Genomic DNA, 14,936 nt, shown 5'->3' on the forward strand with positions numbered 1-14,936 from the left:
GAAATACCTTCAAACTAAGAAAGGAAAATCAGTCTTTGCAAAAGCGGCCAAACCTGTTGTGCAACCTGAAGGGTGATTTGCTGGGTGGGACCAGAGCAGACGCTGGGTGTCTATTGGGTGGCGAGACTGAATTTGATCTTGGCTGTTGCTGCCTTAAAACCTCCACTTTAGACCCTGTAAGAGATTAAGAATGAAAACCCACACACTTTTACACACAACAGTCAAGTGCTGCATGCCATCATAAATCCTTCACTGAGCTGACCTGGAGCTTGCCCAGTCCCAGATATAGATAACCTTCTGATAGCTCTTTGCCATTTTCTGGTCAGGAACCTCATTCTGAAAAACAACACAGGGTTAGTTTAATTTAAACACAAGAATGGCTTCAAATCCTCACATCCTCAAACACTTCCCACCTTGAGACTGCAATAACTACTCGCACAGCAGCCCTAAATCGTCCAAGGGGTCTGGACTGCGAGGAGCATGGGGGTGAGGGTCGTGCCCCCATGCGGGCGATTAGACTCAGGGTGACCTGCTCACACTCCTGGAAACCACCTAACAGCAGCAGCAGGTAGCGCTTCTGGTACACCAGAGCTTTCCTGAAGCTCTCAGCACGCAGGTAGCGCTCATACAGACGTTGCACCTGCAGACCAGTAAACAGAGATTGTTACTGCTCCATCACACCAGATATCTCCTAGTGATACCACTGCATTGTACTGCCACTAATAAAGAAATGAGGCTTTGGATTCACTAAAGCTGATCTTCCTACTTTGCACAAATGACAAAAGCAAATATAGTTTAAGAATTAAAGCAATATATACACAGAGATCTATAGAAGGTAAACACTGCAGTGATTCATCTTGGCAAATAGATTCTTGAAAAGCTCTTCCACAAAAGGATCTCTATATAAATGTAAGTGCTTTCTTCTTACCTTGCTGTTACTGGTCACGTCAGTGATGGGTCTGTTTTCAGTTTCTGTGGTGACTTTAGCGAGCTCATTCTCTGTGCGACTAAGCTGTTGCTCCACCAAAGTGAGCCTATGTTTCAGGGTGGCCCTTTCTTGACTCAGTGATGTGACGCGTTCCATCAAGTCTGAATTCTCCTTTAACAACTTTTCAAGAAGTTTGGATGACGACGATGTGGACGGCAATGACGTGGACAGAATCTGTGGTGAGAAAAGCATATGTTCTTTACATTTAGCCAATAGCCAGATGCCATCCATGACCATTAAATAGAACATGTGCATGCAGTCACTTTACCAAAAGTAAAAACCACTTGTGCACCTGCTGGTTTTGTTGTGTGCTTCCTGTCTGGGCACCATTAGTCTGGAGAGGTTGTGAAGATGTAGCAGCTTTCTGCTGTTGTGTTGTCTGTCCAGAAAGTCTCCAAGCACTCATTGCTCTCTCCTCTCTTTCCAGGTCCTCCAAAGTGTGCTGTAGTTCCTGCATGCGCTGCTGGTCCTGTTTCCTCAACATCTCCAACTCACACTGAAGTGGGAAAAGTTCACAAGGAGTCATGTTTGTGTGAATTCAAAATTAGCTCAAACACGTCTAAAATATAAACCTAATTCGTGTGACTATACCTGAAGTATATGAACTGGATTGATGAAATCTTACCAGTTTGTTATTAGTGCTCTCCTGTCGTCTCTCCTTTTCCATCTGCTCTTGTCTCGCCTTCCTCTTCTCCCTTTCCCACTGCTCCTCCCTCTCTCTCTCTTTGTCCTTCAGTAGTCGGAGTCTCTCCTTCAACTCTGCAAGCTCCTGCCCTTGGCGTCGGTACCGTTCTCGCTCCACCTCTAAAGCACAGATGGTTTCCTGTTTCTGCTCCTTTAAGGTCTCCAGAGCTATACGATTTCGGGTTGCAGCCTCCTGCTCTCTCTGCAGCTCCTCCCTCCTTGTTCTGTCCTCCTCTTCCCATTTTCTTCTGCTCTGGAAGAACTCGGCTCTCAGTCTGTCCGTCACAGCTGCCAGTTCTTCACCCTGCCTTCGTTCCTGCTCTAGCTGGGCGCGCATGTCAGAGACAAAGTTCCTGTCTCTGGCAGCATCAGCCTCATGTCTAAGGCTGAGCTCATCCATCTGCCTTGACCATCGGCCTCTCTCTTCATCCAGCTTCTTGTGAGCATCTGCAAGTTTAGAGTGAATTTCTGTAAGGCGAGATTCCGCTTCAGTCAAAAGGTGCTCAAGTCGAGTCGTTTCCTGCATGTTGAGGTCTTGTTGGTGGGCAGAGCGTTGGCGTTCATCTTCTAGTTCCTTCTGACTGTCGTTTAGCCGCTTCTCCAGCAGCAGACTGCGGGACTGTTCAATCTGAAGCTCGCGTTTGAGGTTGCTGCAGGTCACCCTCTCCTGTTCCACTTGTCCCTTCAGAGCCATCACCTCTGACCTTTGCTGTTCAGATATTACTTGTACAGCCTGAACAAAAAGAGATGGTAGTAATGACTCAGTTTTACAGGGAAAGATCTAGAACAGTGTAATTATACCCTTCTTCTGTCACATCTTTGAAACACAGTGGAAACACTGAAGACGAAGTATGTTTTGTCTTCTGTGTTCATGTTCACAAAATCTACAATATAATCCAGTATGCATGTTTTCAATTGCCCGTCTTACCCCTCTTCTCTCCTCTTCCTCTCTGTTCTTACGGAGACTCAGAGCTCTTTCCTGCTCCAGTTGTTGTTGAAGCTCCTGAACTTTGGTCTGCTCTCTCCTCAAAGCTTCCTCATTTTCTTCTACAGCAAGTCTGCGAAGAAAAGCACAATTCTAAATCATATTGCAGATTATGGGATCATAACAGAAACACAGACAGCTACTTTTGTGTTGTTACTTAATATGTGAATATACCTGAGTGACTCTATTCTGCTCTTTTGCTCTTGATGTGTGTCATGGGCACATTTTAGTTGTTTCTGGCTCTGCTGCAACTCTGCCCTTAGTTGGGATTCAAACTGTCCCTCAGTTTGTAGTTGGTCCCTGTGCCAGTCAGCGTCACCTCTGTAAACATTCTGAACAAAAGAAAATAACGTGAGTTGAATACAGTTAAAAATGAATTGAATATATATTTTGAAAAATTCTACTTCATACCTTCACTTCACTCATTTACAAAACTACACAAACTCACTTGTGTGTGTCTCTGTGCCATTCGACACAGCAGCTCTCTAAGAGCAATCACAGTCTCCTGTAGTGCTCTCTTCTCCTGCTGCCAGCTCATAGGAGGGTTGGAGGATGATTTGTCCTGGTGGTCCAGTAGTGCAGAACCATCCTCAGAATGATACTGTGTCTGAGTCAGTGAGCTGGCTTTTAAGTGTGAGATATGAGTCTGAGTTGAAGGGGTGGGACGACGCTGGGACAAAGTGAGAATTCTGCAGCTTTCTTGATATACTTTCTTTAATAGGCCCTAAAGGGAAAAAAGATCCCAGAAAAAAATGAGCAAAAATGAAAACGATTTAAAAAATAAAATAAAGTAAAACCAGGAGATAGACTAATAAGTATGTGTGAACATACCTGAAGCTCAGGCGACAACAAGTCATCACTGTAACTCATACTGCCTGCAGCACTATCTGTGTTAACTGTGGGGTTCATTCCTCGACAGCGAAGGTACTCAACAAACTGAGCATCCAGCCTTTCAGTCTGTTCAAGCTCCACTTTTAACCTTGCACCCAACTCTGAGCTCACGTCTGAAGAAGAAGAGGAGAATTAAGATGAATTTTTATTGATGTTTTTTAAAGATCAATATCTTTAGGAGGAATCGCTGCAGAGCAAGTGATGCCAGAAATATTGTGTTAAACAAATTCTTTAATGATCAAACTTTTACACTATAGAGTACAAAACACTTAAATCATAAAGATATCTATAGTAGTACTAAAGTAATGAAAATTGGAATTTCAGAACTTCAGTTTTATCCAGTTGCCTTGACAGTACTTGTCCTGTACCTGGCTGACTGAATAATGATGTAGCAGTACTTACTGCTGCCATATCCATCACTGGCCCATTCTGGTGCTGACAAGGAGGAAGTGGAACCAAGTGGAGATGGAGGAGCTGTTAGATCAAGTCCATCCAACTCATGCACCTGCAAAAACAAGTTTCACTTGAGACTCAAAAGCTTCTTGCAGAACATCTAGGAAAGTGACATACATAAAACCGTCAGACCACATACTTTGTCAGCATCCAGAGAATCGAGCATGGAGAAGTTGTCAGACATTGACACAGAACCTGGGGAGTGGGTACTCTGTGTAGCTGGTTCTGGGGTGAGGGTCCGGGAGTGTGGAGGTTCCATTACAACCCTGGGAGAGACCTTAACCTGAGGGAGATCCAGGCCTGTGCTGTTTATAGTACTGAGCTCAGACAGACGAGAGCAGAGAACAGAGGCATGGAACCGTTCTGGGAGTCGGTCCTCGGAGCATTCAAGTCTTCTTAAAACCTCTGGAGAGCTCAGAGAGGCTTCGTCATGGGAGACGCTCACACTGTCCACAAAAGCGTTGTGAGAAATATCTGATAAAAGAAAATAAAGAACTGTCATTATAGGAACATATTTCTGTTAGAATGCTAATGCCTTTAAAAGGTGAGATATATTTAAGTCTGCCACCATAAATTCTCTCTTTATCTGGCATCCATGTCTCAAAACTGAAGCACTGCTTGTTTGACTTAGCTATTTATTTAGCATTTTACTTATAATGTGCTTTAGAAAAAAAGTGTCTGTCAAATGGCTAAATGTAAATATGCACTTTGCTATACAGAAAAAGGCTTTAACTAACAATGGTCAGTGATAATTCTAGTATTTAATAATCAAGTTAGATCTAATCAGTCAATAAGATTTAGAAAAATATTGATAGGCAGCCATTTATTGTTCACAGTGCAAAATAGTTCTAAATAATTTGTCAAATCGATAGCCCAAAATATTCCATTTACAATTACAAAACAAAGCAAGTAAAGATATGATAAACCACTAATATCAAAATAGTTTGTGAATTGATCAAGTATTGAAAATGCTAAACCAACATCACTACATCATGACTCTAAAGAAATCAGTGATTACACAAGAGACAGAAGACTCAAACTTAATACATCATATTACTAATTGCATATTATGTGTAGTCATGTGGCACTACTCACCTTTCTGTGGGTATGTTTGTTCAGAATGAAGTGTCCCCTGCTGTTGACAGTGTTGTCTCAGTTGCTGTAGTTCTCTTTGCTGATAGGCTAGTTCTTCCTCCTGCACAGCCAGGTCCTCCTGTAGACGACGAAGCTCCACTTTCAGTCGCTGGTTGTCAGTCTCAAGGTCGACAAGAGCACGATCTTTGGTCTGAAAGACAGGAGCAACGTTACAACCCAGCTATGATACTCAATCTAGTACTTAAACTAAAAAATAAAAATTTATGTCTGTGAAGCTTTAGGATGAAATAGTGGATCTGTACAGAGAGTAAAAGGAAAGTCAGATGAGCTCCCACTGTCCTCAGAGGTCCCATGGTCATTACCTGCCCTTCCTCATGGAGTTTTTCAGCCCTTTCTGTGCTGGTATTTAGACCGCGTTTTACAGCAGTCAGTTCGACGCTCAAGGCCTGATGCTCTTCTCTTAGTTTAGCAAGCTCAGCCTCTGTTTGTCTCAAGGCAGTGTCTGCTTTAGCAAGAGTCACCTCAGCATGTGTCTGAAAAAAAGATCCATATTAGCAAGTATAACAGTCACTCTCTTGGACTGGTTAATGTCATATTTATCCCTCGGTTTTTCCAAAGACCATTTTAAAATATACAACTACTTTAAATTGCTTTCCAATGCAAGAGCTTTTTAATCAGAAACATATGAAGTGCATTCTGTGTTCCCAGCTTTTAAAAAGACTGGATCAGAGGTATAGCCATTACAGATACGCTTGTTTACTCAGACCGTGAGAGATACATTGCCAAAAGCAGCGGTACACTAGTAATAACAAAGTTGGCATGAATGCAAAGACATGCTGCAAACTAGCAAATGCATGAAACCCTCAGTTTTTCAAAAACATCTCCTTACCACTTCCTGCAGAGATAGAAAATTTTAAAAGTGAAAAATAAAGTACGACAGACGTTTAAAGAGCCAACAAAGATCTTCCTTCTGCTTCCTCATTTTAATGTAACTTCCTCTGAGTGAGTACGATTCTGCCGTCTCTGCGCCGTAACACGTCATCACGCTCCTAATTACAACAAGATGTGGTCTAGACTGCAGTTGCTACTACAGCTGTAGACTAGCAATAAAAAAAAAAGTGGCAGTATACAATTTCATGTAGAAGTAGGTTTACTGGGTTATATAGGCAGGAAGAACATCGATCTTTACATTGCACAAAATTAAGGCCTTCTGAATTGCTGTGCATGCAAGCAAATTAAGTAAATATCTGCCTTAAAATTTAATGTAATTCATTCCTAACTTAAATTTTAAAAAAAATTAAATTTAGTGATAATGTTCTATCAATGTGGAATTGGGTTTGTTCATAATGACATTTAGAAATAAACTGGAAAAACAAATTGAACATCTAGTCTGCATATAGTAGGTGTAGTACAGACACTCACCAGCACCTCCTTTTGAGCCTCCTCTTGGCTGGTTTCCTTCTCATTGTGCTGAAGTGTAAGGTCCTGGATAAGGTCTTTCAATGAAGCAACTTCCAACCTGAGCCTTTCAATTTCCTCCTGCAGTTGTGCCTCCCTCCTCCTCAGGGCCTCATGTTCAGCAGAAAGCTCTTCCTTTACCGTCTCAAGGGTTTTAATTTTTGCCCGTTCAGCAGCCACCAGCTCCTCCATGTCTACCACTTCAGCTCTTACCTCCTGGACTTGTCTCTCAAGAGTGAGACTAGTTTCTCTGAGGACCTCCATTTGTATCGTCATCTCTTTCTCCTTTAATTTTAGAGACTCAATCTCTTTCACCCTGTCTTGCTCTTTCTGTTGGAGTTCAATAACTAGAGAGTGAAGGTGGGTTTTCTCGTCATGCAGGGTGCTTGCCTCTTGGGCTTTAGTTCTGCATCTGTCCCTCTCCTCCTCAGATAGCTTCCTCTTTTCCTTCTCCTCATCTACTTGGGCTTTTACCTCCTCCAGCTCAGCTTCTTTCAGGGTGAGAAGACCTTGAAGCTCATCTGCCTTTTCTCTCTCAGTTTTTAGCCTCCTTCCAAACTCCTCCCCATGTCCTCTGTACTCTTCCTCCTGGGTGAGCAGCAGTCTCTCTAGTCCCTCTTTCTCTGCCACTGCAGTCTCCAGCTGAGTCTGAAGCGCTTTAAGACGAGACCGAAGTGAGCGAGAGGAGGCAGAGTGAGTCAAACTGAGCTCATGCTTCAGGCTGCTTGGCCCTCCCTTCTTCTCATGTTCTTGAATGGTATAGTGACGAGGTTCTGGACTGGGAGCTGGTGAGGGGTTGATACTGTCACCATCCTGAGAGTCGCTGACTTCATGCAGGTTGGGGCCCAGTGTGGCAAGTTCAGCCTGCAACGTGCTGATGACCTCATGAAGGCGCTCCTCTTCCTCCTCTTTGTCCTGACGCACTCTTGTGACTTCAGACTGGAGATGTTCCACCTGCGAGCGCAGATCCTCAAGCTCAACCTCAAAAGCCTTTTATAATCACAAAAAATGGAAACAGGCAATTAGATTTCTTCACTGACATCAACTATGTTTATTCCACACTGGCCTAATGTATTTGGTGTGCAATTATAATGCTGACCTTTGAATCCTTGGCATTTTCCAGCTCCTGTTCAAGCTTTTGGATCTCACTGTTTAGGTGGTCTATCTCCTGGTTTTTCTCCTGGAGTAAGGCTGAGGGGAGGTTTTCTTCCTCAGTTTCCTCCACCTCACTTTTATCCTCTTTCTCCTCCTTAAATATAGTGAGGGCAGACACATTCTCCTACAAGCAAAGTTGGACATGTCAATTCAGTCAAGTTTCACATATGTGAAAATAATATATTTATGATGTAACTAACCAAAATAGATACGATAGTTACATCGTATGTTATTCAACAATTAATCAATGCAAATCTATAATTAACATCACCTCTGTCCTGTTTATATGCTATGCCCATACACACCTGCCTTAAACACTTATAAATTAAATAAATAGTGCTTCAATAAAAAATGCATTATATCTTGAAACTATATTCAACATTTGCCAGACAGTGCCATAACTTTTTTTTTTGTACATTCTATATATTCTTCTATACTTAAAATAGTTCTTACCTTCAGGGCAGCAATTTGGTCTTGGAGCTCGTTAACGTGCGCAGCATTCTGATTAGTCAGGAGCTCTAGCTGTAATGTGAGGTGTTTAAGTTCGACTTCTTTGATGTTCAAGTCTCTCTGCACAGTCTCTAGCTGCCCGTGCAGGACCTCAACCTGAAAGATTTAGCATATGAAACAGACGAAAAATAATTTTAAGTATATAGTTTAAGTTTTATAATACAATATGTAAAACCAACAAGCACCAATAAACAGCCAAAACCATCTTGTCCAATATAAATATATAATCTTACAGACCTCTTGCTCTTTGCTCCGCAGACTTTGCTGAGCAGTGTCCAGGGCATCCCTAAGCTCCTGGGTGGGGTCACGCGTGCTGTCATGGTAACAGTGTCGTGTCTCATCCAGCTTAGACTGCAGAGCAGAGATCTGAAGCCTGTTAGACAGCTGTTGTTGCTCCAGGGCCTGCTTATCCTGAGAGAAGTAAGAACATTTATGAGAAAAGGAACATTGCACTCAACATTCATGCTGACTTTCCATTTAATGTACAGGACAAAGTTGCATTGATCTTACTTGTATGAGCTCCTGTTCTCTCAACCTTGCCTTGTGAAGCTCTTGTTCAAGTTGACTGATAGATCGATTACTCTCAGCACTGTTGAGCAGAGCTTGCTCAAGCTCTCTGATTCGCGCAGCTAGCTTGTCTATCTCGTCGTTACGCTCTGCAAGATCACGCTGGGCCTGTTGATTGGCTGCAAGCAACGAGGCCTGGTCCTCTGTTTTATCTTTGATGATAGCTTGCAGACTCTCCACCTGTAGAGACAGGAGGGAGCAACATTTGCATAACAAGTTTCTATAGTTTTCCACTAGGAAAAATTAGGGTTTGCAAGTTAAAAAGTGTCACTAAATAAGCCATTCTGGATCTGCAGCCACTGGTGCCAAACAATTAAGTTAAGCCATTCCAGAGAGCAGTGACATGGAGAAAGACAAATGAAGTGCAAAACAGAAGCAAATTAATATTAGCAAACAGACAATGAACCAGGAATGAAGGCAGGTGTATAGCAAGAACATAAATGCACTAGAATTCAACTATGGATGATTGCAATGAAATAATTATGAAATGATACCATGCACAAGAATCAGAGGAGCTAAAAGAAGTACACTACAGTTAGATGTCATACCTGCAGAACCAAGTCCTCAAACTACAGCATCCCGTTCAGCACAGGGATAAACACATGGTAAATGTCAGGCTCATTCATAAACAATACATTCATCACTTCAACTTTTGTAAGTATTAGTATTCAGGGTTCACGTTATATCTATAATCCCATCAGCAAAATGTTAGACACCATTATGCACTTTTTCCTTCTAAAATGGGAAGAATGTAATATATTGTCATCCTGCAGATAAATAGAATCCTATTGCATGTTATTGTTTATATTTGCTATTAAACAATGGACCTCACCCTATGTCCTTTATTATCCACATTGGCCATCAGTCTGAGTTGGACCTCTAGCCTTCGGATTTCCTGCTGGAACTCGTCTCTCTCGTGTTCACGCTCCACAGATTGCTCCTGTATGTGTAGGGATTAATGGAAAAGATAGTGATAATGTCCACTACGTAAAGTAACATGAGCCTCCCATGGCTTTATTTTCATTATAATGGTATGTTTACTCAACAGTAAAAGAAAGGTTCAAAATGTATGAGAAATTACATTTTAAAGAATCATGACAGAAAAGAAATCACCTCTATAAACTGCCTGTTGTGTTTCAGCTGTTTCTCAAGTGCTTGGACACGTTGGTTGAGGTCTTCGGTATGACTCTTGTGCTGCAGCTCTGTCTCAAGGCCCTTTGTTTCCTGCTCTTCCAGTTCTCTCTCCAGGACTGTAAGGCGCTGAGACAGAGAGTTGTGGTCCTTCTCTGCCTGCCGCTGCAAGTCCAGCCTATCCAGGGCTAACCTCTCTGTCTCTGCAAGTAGAGCTTCAAAAAGAAAGAAAAAAACATACCAATAAAAGAATATAAGGACAGTATTTTCAAAGTAAAGGTATACAAGTTTTTCAACAGCTGGCAAGATATTTTCTTAGAGTTAAATACCAAAAGTTATATTGTGCATTTTCTTCTTGAAAAAGCACTAAATGAATTTTTCCTTTAACAGCTCTGATCTAAAAAATTAAGACGCAAAATAACAAATTACACAACACTCCAAGAGGTTTCATTACAAGCTACTAGCACCAAAGTTAGTGTACAAACAGCAAAGTCACACACCACTGCAAATATGGCATATTCATCCCTCATCACACAATCAAATAGACACTCTCCACACTGACCCACAAACCTGCATCTGGATCTAAACTGAGCCACTGGCCTAAGGAAAGAAGACACATCTGAGCACAGACATTACATAAGTGTACGGTCAAACTCACTAAAGAGGCCACATAACATTATGCAGACAAAGACACAAAATATCCTAGTTTTGTGCTATTGCTCACCTTTCTCTCTCTCCCCAAGTCCAGCAGAGAGATGCTCTTTCTGACGCAGGAGAATTGTGTGCTCTTCACTGAGCTCTTGATGCTTCAGTCTGAGGTTTTCCACCTCTGCAGCAAGGCCCTGCATCTGCTGTAGCTTCACCTTCAGGTCCTCTAGTTCCTCAACTAGTTTCTCCTCCTGACATTCCTTCTGCTGAAGAGACTCCTCCAAGATTGCTTTGTCAGCCACATAGCCCTCTAGGAGCCCTGAATACAAAGTAAATACAAATCTTTTATGTAAAAAATATAAAAATGTTAGATTTAACATCACAAATAGCTGAATTAAGCTTACACTTTACTACAAGTGATGAAACTGGAGGATAGGCAGATGAGAAAGCCATGTTAACTAACATAATCACACAGCACACAGTAAGTGGAGTCAAGTAAGGTGGGAGATTGTGAAACAGTGCTTACCCTCTGCCTTGTGGAGTTCTAATTGGAGTTGACTCTTCTGCTTTGACTCCTGATCGAGCTGCTCCAATAAGACCTTGTGCTGCTCAAGGAGTTGGGCTGAGTCTTCTCTGCCCTGAGAAAACTTTTCCTCCAGAGAAAGATGGACATCATGAGTCTTTTCCAGCTGAATAAAAAGAAAAATCCATAACTATTAAGAGCTAAAATTTATATGAATAAAAATAAAAAAGTATAGTGTGTGTAGAAAAATGTACCTGTGTGTTGGCCTGGTTGAGCAGCTCCAGTAATGTGTCTACTGTACGACTGAGTCGACTGCAAGCATTCAGAGCAGCTTCTTCTCCTCCAGGACTAATTTGATTATCTGAAACCAGCAGGCTCTCACAGAGCATCTGAGTCAACTCCAAGTCTTCTGATGAGAAGTCTGCAACTGAAATACCTTTCAAAAAAATAAGTCAAAATGTTAAGGTTTAAAATTTTTTAAAAGAACTTAATTCAATCAGAAGATCCACAGTGCCCTGTGTAGTGTCAGAATATATGTAAGGTTAACGGACCTGATTCTTGTGCATCTTTATTTCCTGTAGAGCTGCGCCGATTACTTCCTGATTGAGGGATTTTGGTTCTGTCACTGATCTTTTGTCCAATCAGTTCTTCTGTTGCAATTGTGCAACGAACCATCTCAATCAGCACCTTACTCAGTGTTGCATTAGCCTGGTGCAGTTTACGTCTGGAAACAAAATTTGAGATCAGACAAACTACACAGAGTACATCACCATGCTGTGAAATGAGATTTGCTTCTTTTGTAAATATCATTATGTTGCCAGGTAACATCAGAAAGCTGAAAAAAAAAAAAACAAAAAAAAAAAAAACTACAAATCAGCAAGTTAAATTAACCAGCATGAACTGAAAGACCCATTTGAAGGTACAAAACATCTTGCAACAACCACTGAAAGCCCAAAACAATGCACACAACTTGCATTAGAACCAAATAGAACAACACTTACCTTTCCTCTTTGGCAGTCTGTAAATCATCAGTGAGCATCTGCAGAAGGTTGCCTCCCTCCTGGCTTTCTCTTTCTCGTCGCTGGAGGAGGGTATCGAGGGTCTCCATCTCGGCACGCTTGCCTTCTAACTCTCCCTGCAGACAACCAACTTCCGCTCGCAGCTGGAGAGAAAAGCCAAAAAAAAAAAAAAAAAAAAAAAAAGATTAGATTATGAATCTTACCTTATCTTATGTTTTTAACAAAGTCACACATCTATGTGGACAATCATGCTCTAAAACTGAACAGAAATGGACCGAAACCACGTGTGAAAAAGTTAAACACAAATTAATCAAATAACCTCAATTCTAACGTTTAAAGGTAACAAGGACACATGACAAAAACATGTTAGCTGCCACAGAAAAGTAAATATAGACAACAAGTAGTTAGCCAAGAAATCAGTACTATTGAACAATATAAATTTAACATCAATTTAATATCCCAGACAAAAACAATAATTTAAAACCAACCTAAAGTAAAGGCACCGACTATCTTAGCACTAAGTTCAAGCTCCAAATCAAAGCATATAAGGTATAAGGCAAGACTCTTAGTAAAGCCTCAGCAGAGTCTTCTTACCGTTCCTTCCTGGAGCAGTTCATTGTTTCCCTGTCCTTTCACCATATCTTCCCTCTCTTTTTCCCTCTCCTTAACCCCCTAAACATGTCTCATGTCTCATGCAGCCACTTGCTTCAACAAAACAATGCTGTTGCCCTGACAACAGCACCCTCCCAACCTCTCTTAAGCCTCTCATGAGGATAAGTGCGTTAATATCTCACCCCGAAGAGGGAAGCTGGGCAGGTGCAGTGCAAATACAGTATACATACATTAGGGACATTTATGCTTAAAGATTAATTGTGGATTTACAGGATTTTAAATGAACACAGGCTTTAGCTAGCTAGCTAGAAGAAAAAAAAAAAAAAAAGTTACATTAAGGTTCACATCTCCACAACAAACCAAATTTGTGAGGCATTGCTCCAATGACTCCCAACCAGCCAGACAAAACGGCCAGATAAAAATTAACAGAAGCAGACATGCACATCATTGAATAAGCATCAAAATATAAAATCAAAATATAAAAATGAATATGGACAAGAATTTACAGAAATTTCTGTCAAGTGAAGCTGCTTTGCCAGAACTATACAACTAAGAACTATAAGACTGATATAGCATCAGTCTACTTATAGTCATGGTCAAATCTCAGTCAATACTCATCACAAAGTGTCTTCCTTTGTCTGACAAGCAGTCCAATACCTAAAGATATTCTAGCTCCAAAGGTTTAGTTGGAGAAACTGGCATTAGATTATTTTATAATTTATGGCATTTTTGGTTAATTAATCAACAAATAATGTCAGGTCTACTACACCAAATCAGCATAGTGATTCAATGATACAACAACAATGTTTAACATTTTTCCTCAGGCCTGTAACTAGACCCTTAACCATCACAACCAAATGCCTAACCGTAAGTGACTAGTCTTAGCCCCAAAAATGCTTTTTGAACAAGACCAAAATGTCCTTACAAGATCTGTCCACACAAGGAAAATAAAGACACACAGACACAGCCATTTCAAATGTATTTGAGAGTGTACCTGTGCCACCACAGCATCAAGTTGCTGCAGCTGGGCAGTCAGCTGGCTCATTTTGGCTGTGTAGCTACACTCCTTCTCCTCTTGTTCCGATGTGAAGCTCCGCCTCAGGTCCTCAAGCTCCACCTGCTTCCGCTCTTCAAACTCCGTCTTCAAAGAAGTGATTGTGGAACATCAATATAAGAGATCACCTTAAAAAGCTACTGTGTCTTTGTTTGTTCCTCAGCAACAGATCTCGGGTTATGTGTCACTGGCTTATTGCTTACTACTGGATTCACATTTCAGATGGTCAGATGCTAAATGTCTGGGGGGGGAAAAAAAAGTGCCTTCAGCCTTAAAACCTCCTGCATCAGAGGATAAAAAGCTTAGATCCATCCCATTTAGCCAGAATATTGCTGCCATCTGAACAAACATCCACGACCCAGCAGCTGATTCAGAGAAACAGACGGGCAAGAACAGTTCTACATATATGATGGTGGGATTATGCAAGAACTGGGTTTGACTAAAGCTCCAGTGGGACAGATTCCAAGAGAAAGGACTAACATAGACCTGAACTGGTGCAGCTGGAGCTTAAAGGGGGAAATGCCACCACATACACACACACACACACTACAGCTCTTTTTAATCCTGAGCTATTACATAATCATTTCAAACATGTATTCAGAGTCACAAAAAAAAAAAAAAAAAAAAGATTTGGGAAACTTAAGAGTTATATTTTCACAAATAAATAGATTTTATGCTGCTAACATGGCTACGGCAAAGATGTTTAAGACCTTTATCTGAACAATGCCTCAAAATTATCCACTTTCATGTTTCTATCCCAAGAATGTCCTCTTTTACCTTGAGTTGATTAATCCTGTCCTGCAGCGTCCCCTCTGATTGGACCTTGAGGAGCTCCACCTCTTCTAGAAAGTGTTGACGTTGCCTTGTTGACTCCTCTTCAAGCTCCCTGCGGCATGCCTCCAATTCTCGCGCAGAGATGCCCCTTAACTCCTACAGAAGGACACATGTATTTGTTTAATACAACATGCAGGCAGTTGGTCAAACACCCATTCAGAGTTCTTCTGAAAAAAATCCAAATAAATACTCTATACACAACTGCACCATTATAAAGGATGAACAATGACTCTTTAATCCCCTCTGTAATGGGTTGTAAGAGTGACACGGGCAAGGCTCTAGTGACAACCATTAGATGTGCCAGGCAGAGCATGGGGTATTCACGCACG

The 14,936-nt window shown here is 41.4% G+C and overlaps 1 protein-coding gene across 4 annotated transcripts in view; it reads right to left on the bottom strand.

The window, feature by feature from the left end:
* LOC113147848 (pericentrin-like) overlaps window positions 1–14,936 on the bottom strand; it is a 32,038-nt gene that overhangs the window by 1,937 nt on the left and 15,165 nt on the right. For 2 of the 4 annotated variants that reach the window (XM_026339111.1, XM_026339109.1), the window contains 29 exons: window positions 14,551–14,703; window positions 13,714–13,860; window positions 12,090–12,250; window positions 11,640–11,812; window positions 11,343–11,524; window positions 11,092–11,254; window positions 10,642–10,884; window positions 9,900–10,132; window positions 9,619–9,726; window positions 9,335–9,355; window positions 8,730–8,966; window positions 8,457–8,630; window positions 8,163–8,315; window positions 7,654–7,833; window positions 6,519–7,544; window positions 5,459–5,629; window positions 5,097–5,286; window positions 4,141–4,475; window positions 3,951–4,053; window positions 3,489–3,661; window positions 3,106–3,381; window positions 2,832–2,989; window positions 2,601–2,730; window positions 1,614–2,405; window positions 1,281–1,484; window positions 929–1,162; window positions 414–640; window positions 263–336; window positions 54–174 (listed from right to left, as the gene is read on the bottom strand). In XM_026339111.1, the coding sequence (XP_026194896.1) occupies window positions 54–174; window positions 263–336; window positions 414–640; window positions 929–1,162; window positions 1,281–1,484; window positions 1,614–2,405; window positions 2,601–2,730; window positions 2,832–2,989; window positions 3,106–3,381; window positions 3,489–3,661; window positions 3,951–4,053; window positions 4,141–4,475; window positions 5,097–5,286; window positions 5,459–5,629; window positions 6,519–7,544; window positions 7,654–7,833; window positions 8,163–8,315; window positions 8,457–8,630; window positions 8,730–8,966; window positions 9,335–9,355; window positions 9,619–9,726; window positions 9,900–10,132; window positions 10,642–10,884; window positions 11,092–11,254; window positions 11,343–11,524; window positions 11,640–11,812; window positions 12,090–12,250; window positions 13,714–13,860; window positions 14,551–14,703 (6,542 nt within the window). The remainder of the gene's footprint in view (window positions 1–53; window positions 175–262; window positions 337–413; window positions 641–928; window positions 1,163–1,280; window positions 1,485–1,613; window positions 2,406–2,600; window positions 2,731–2,831; window positions 2,990–3,105; window positions 3,382–3,488; window positions 3,662–3,950; window positions 4,054–4,140; window positions 4,476–5,096; window positions 5,287–5,458; window positions 5,630–6,518; window positions 7,545–7,653; window positions 7,834–8,162; window positions 8,316–8,456; window positions 8,631–8,729; window positions 8,967–9,334; window positions 9,356–9,618; window positions 9,727–9,899; window positions 10,133–10,641; window positions 10,885–11,091; window positions 11,255–11,342; window positions 11,525–11,639; window positions 11,813–12,089; window positions 12,251–13,713; window positions 13,861–14,550; window positions 14,704–14,936) is intronic. The other 2 variants (XM_026339110.1, XM_026339112.1) reach the window with 1 other exon arrangement.

The sequence above is a fragment of the Anabas testudineus genome, chromosome 22, assembly GCF_900324465.2.
Source record: "Anabas testudineus chromosome 22, fAnaTes1.2, whole genome shotgun sequence".
Classification (NCBI taxonomy): domain Eukaryota; kingdom Metazoa; phylum Chordata; class Actinopteri; order Anabantiformes; family Anabantidae; genus Anabas; species Anabas testudineus.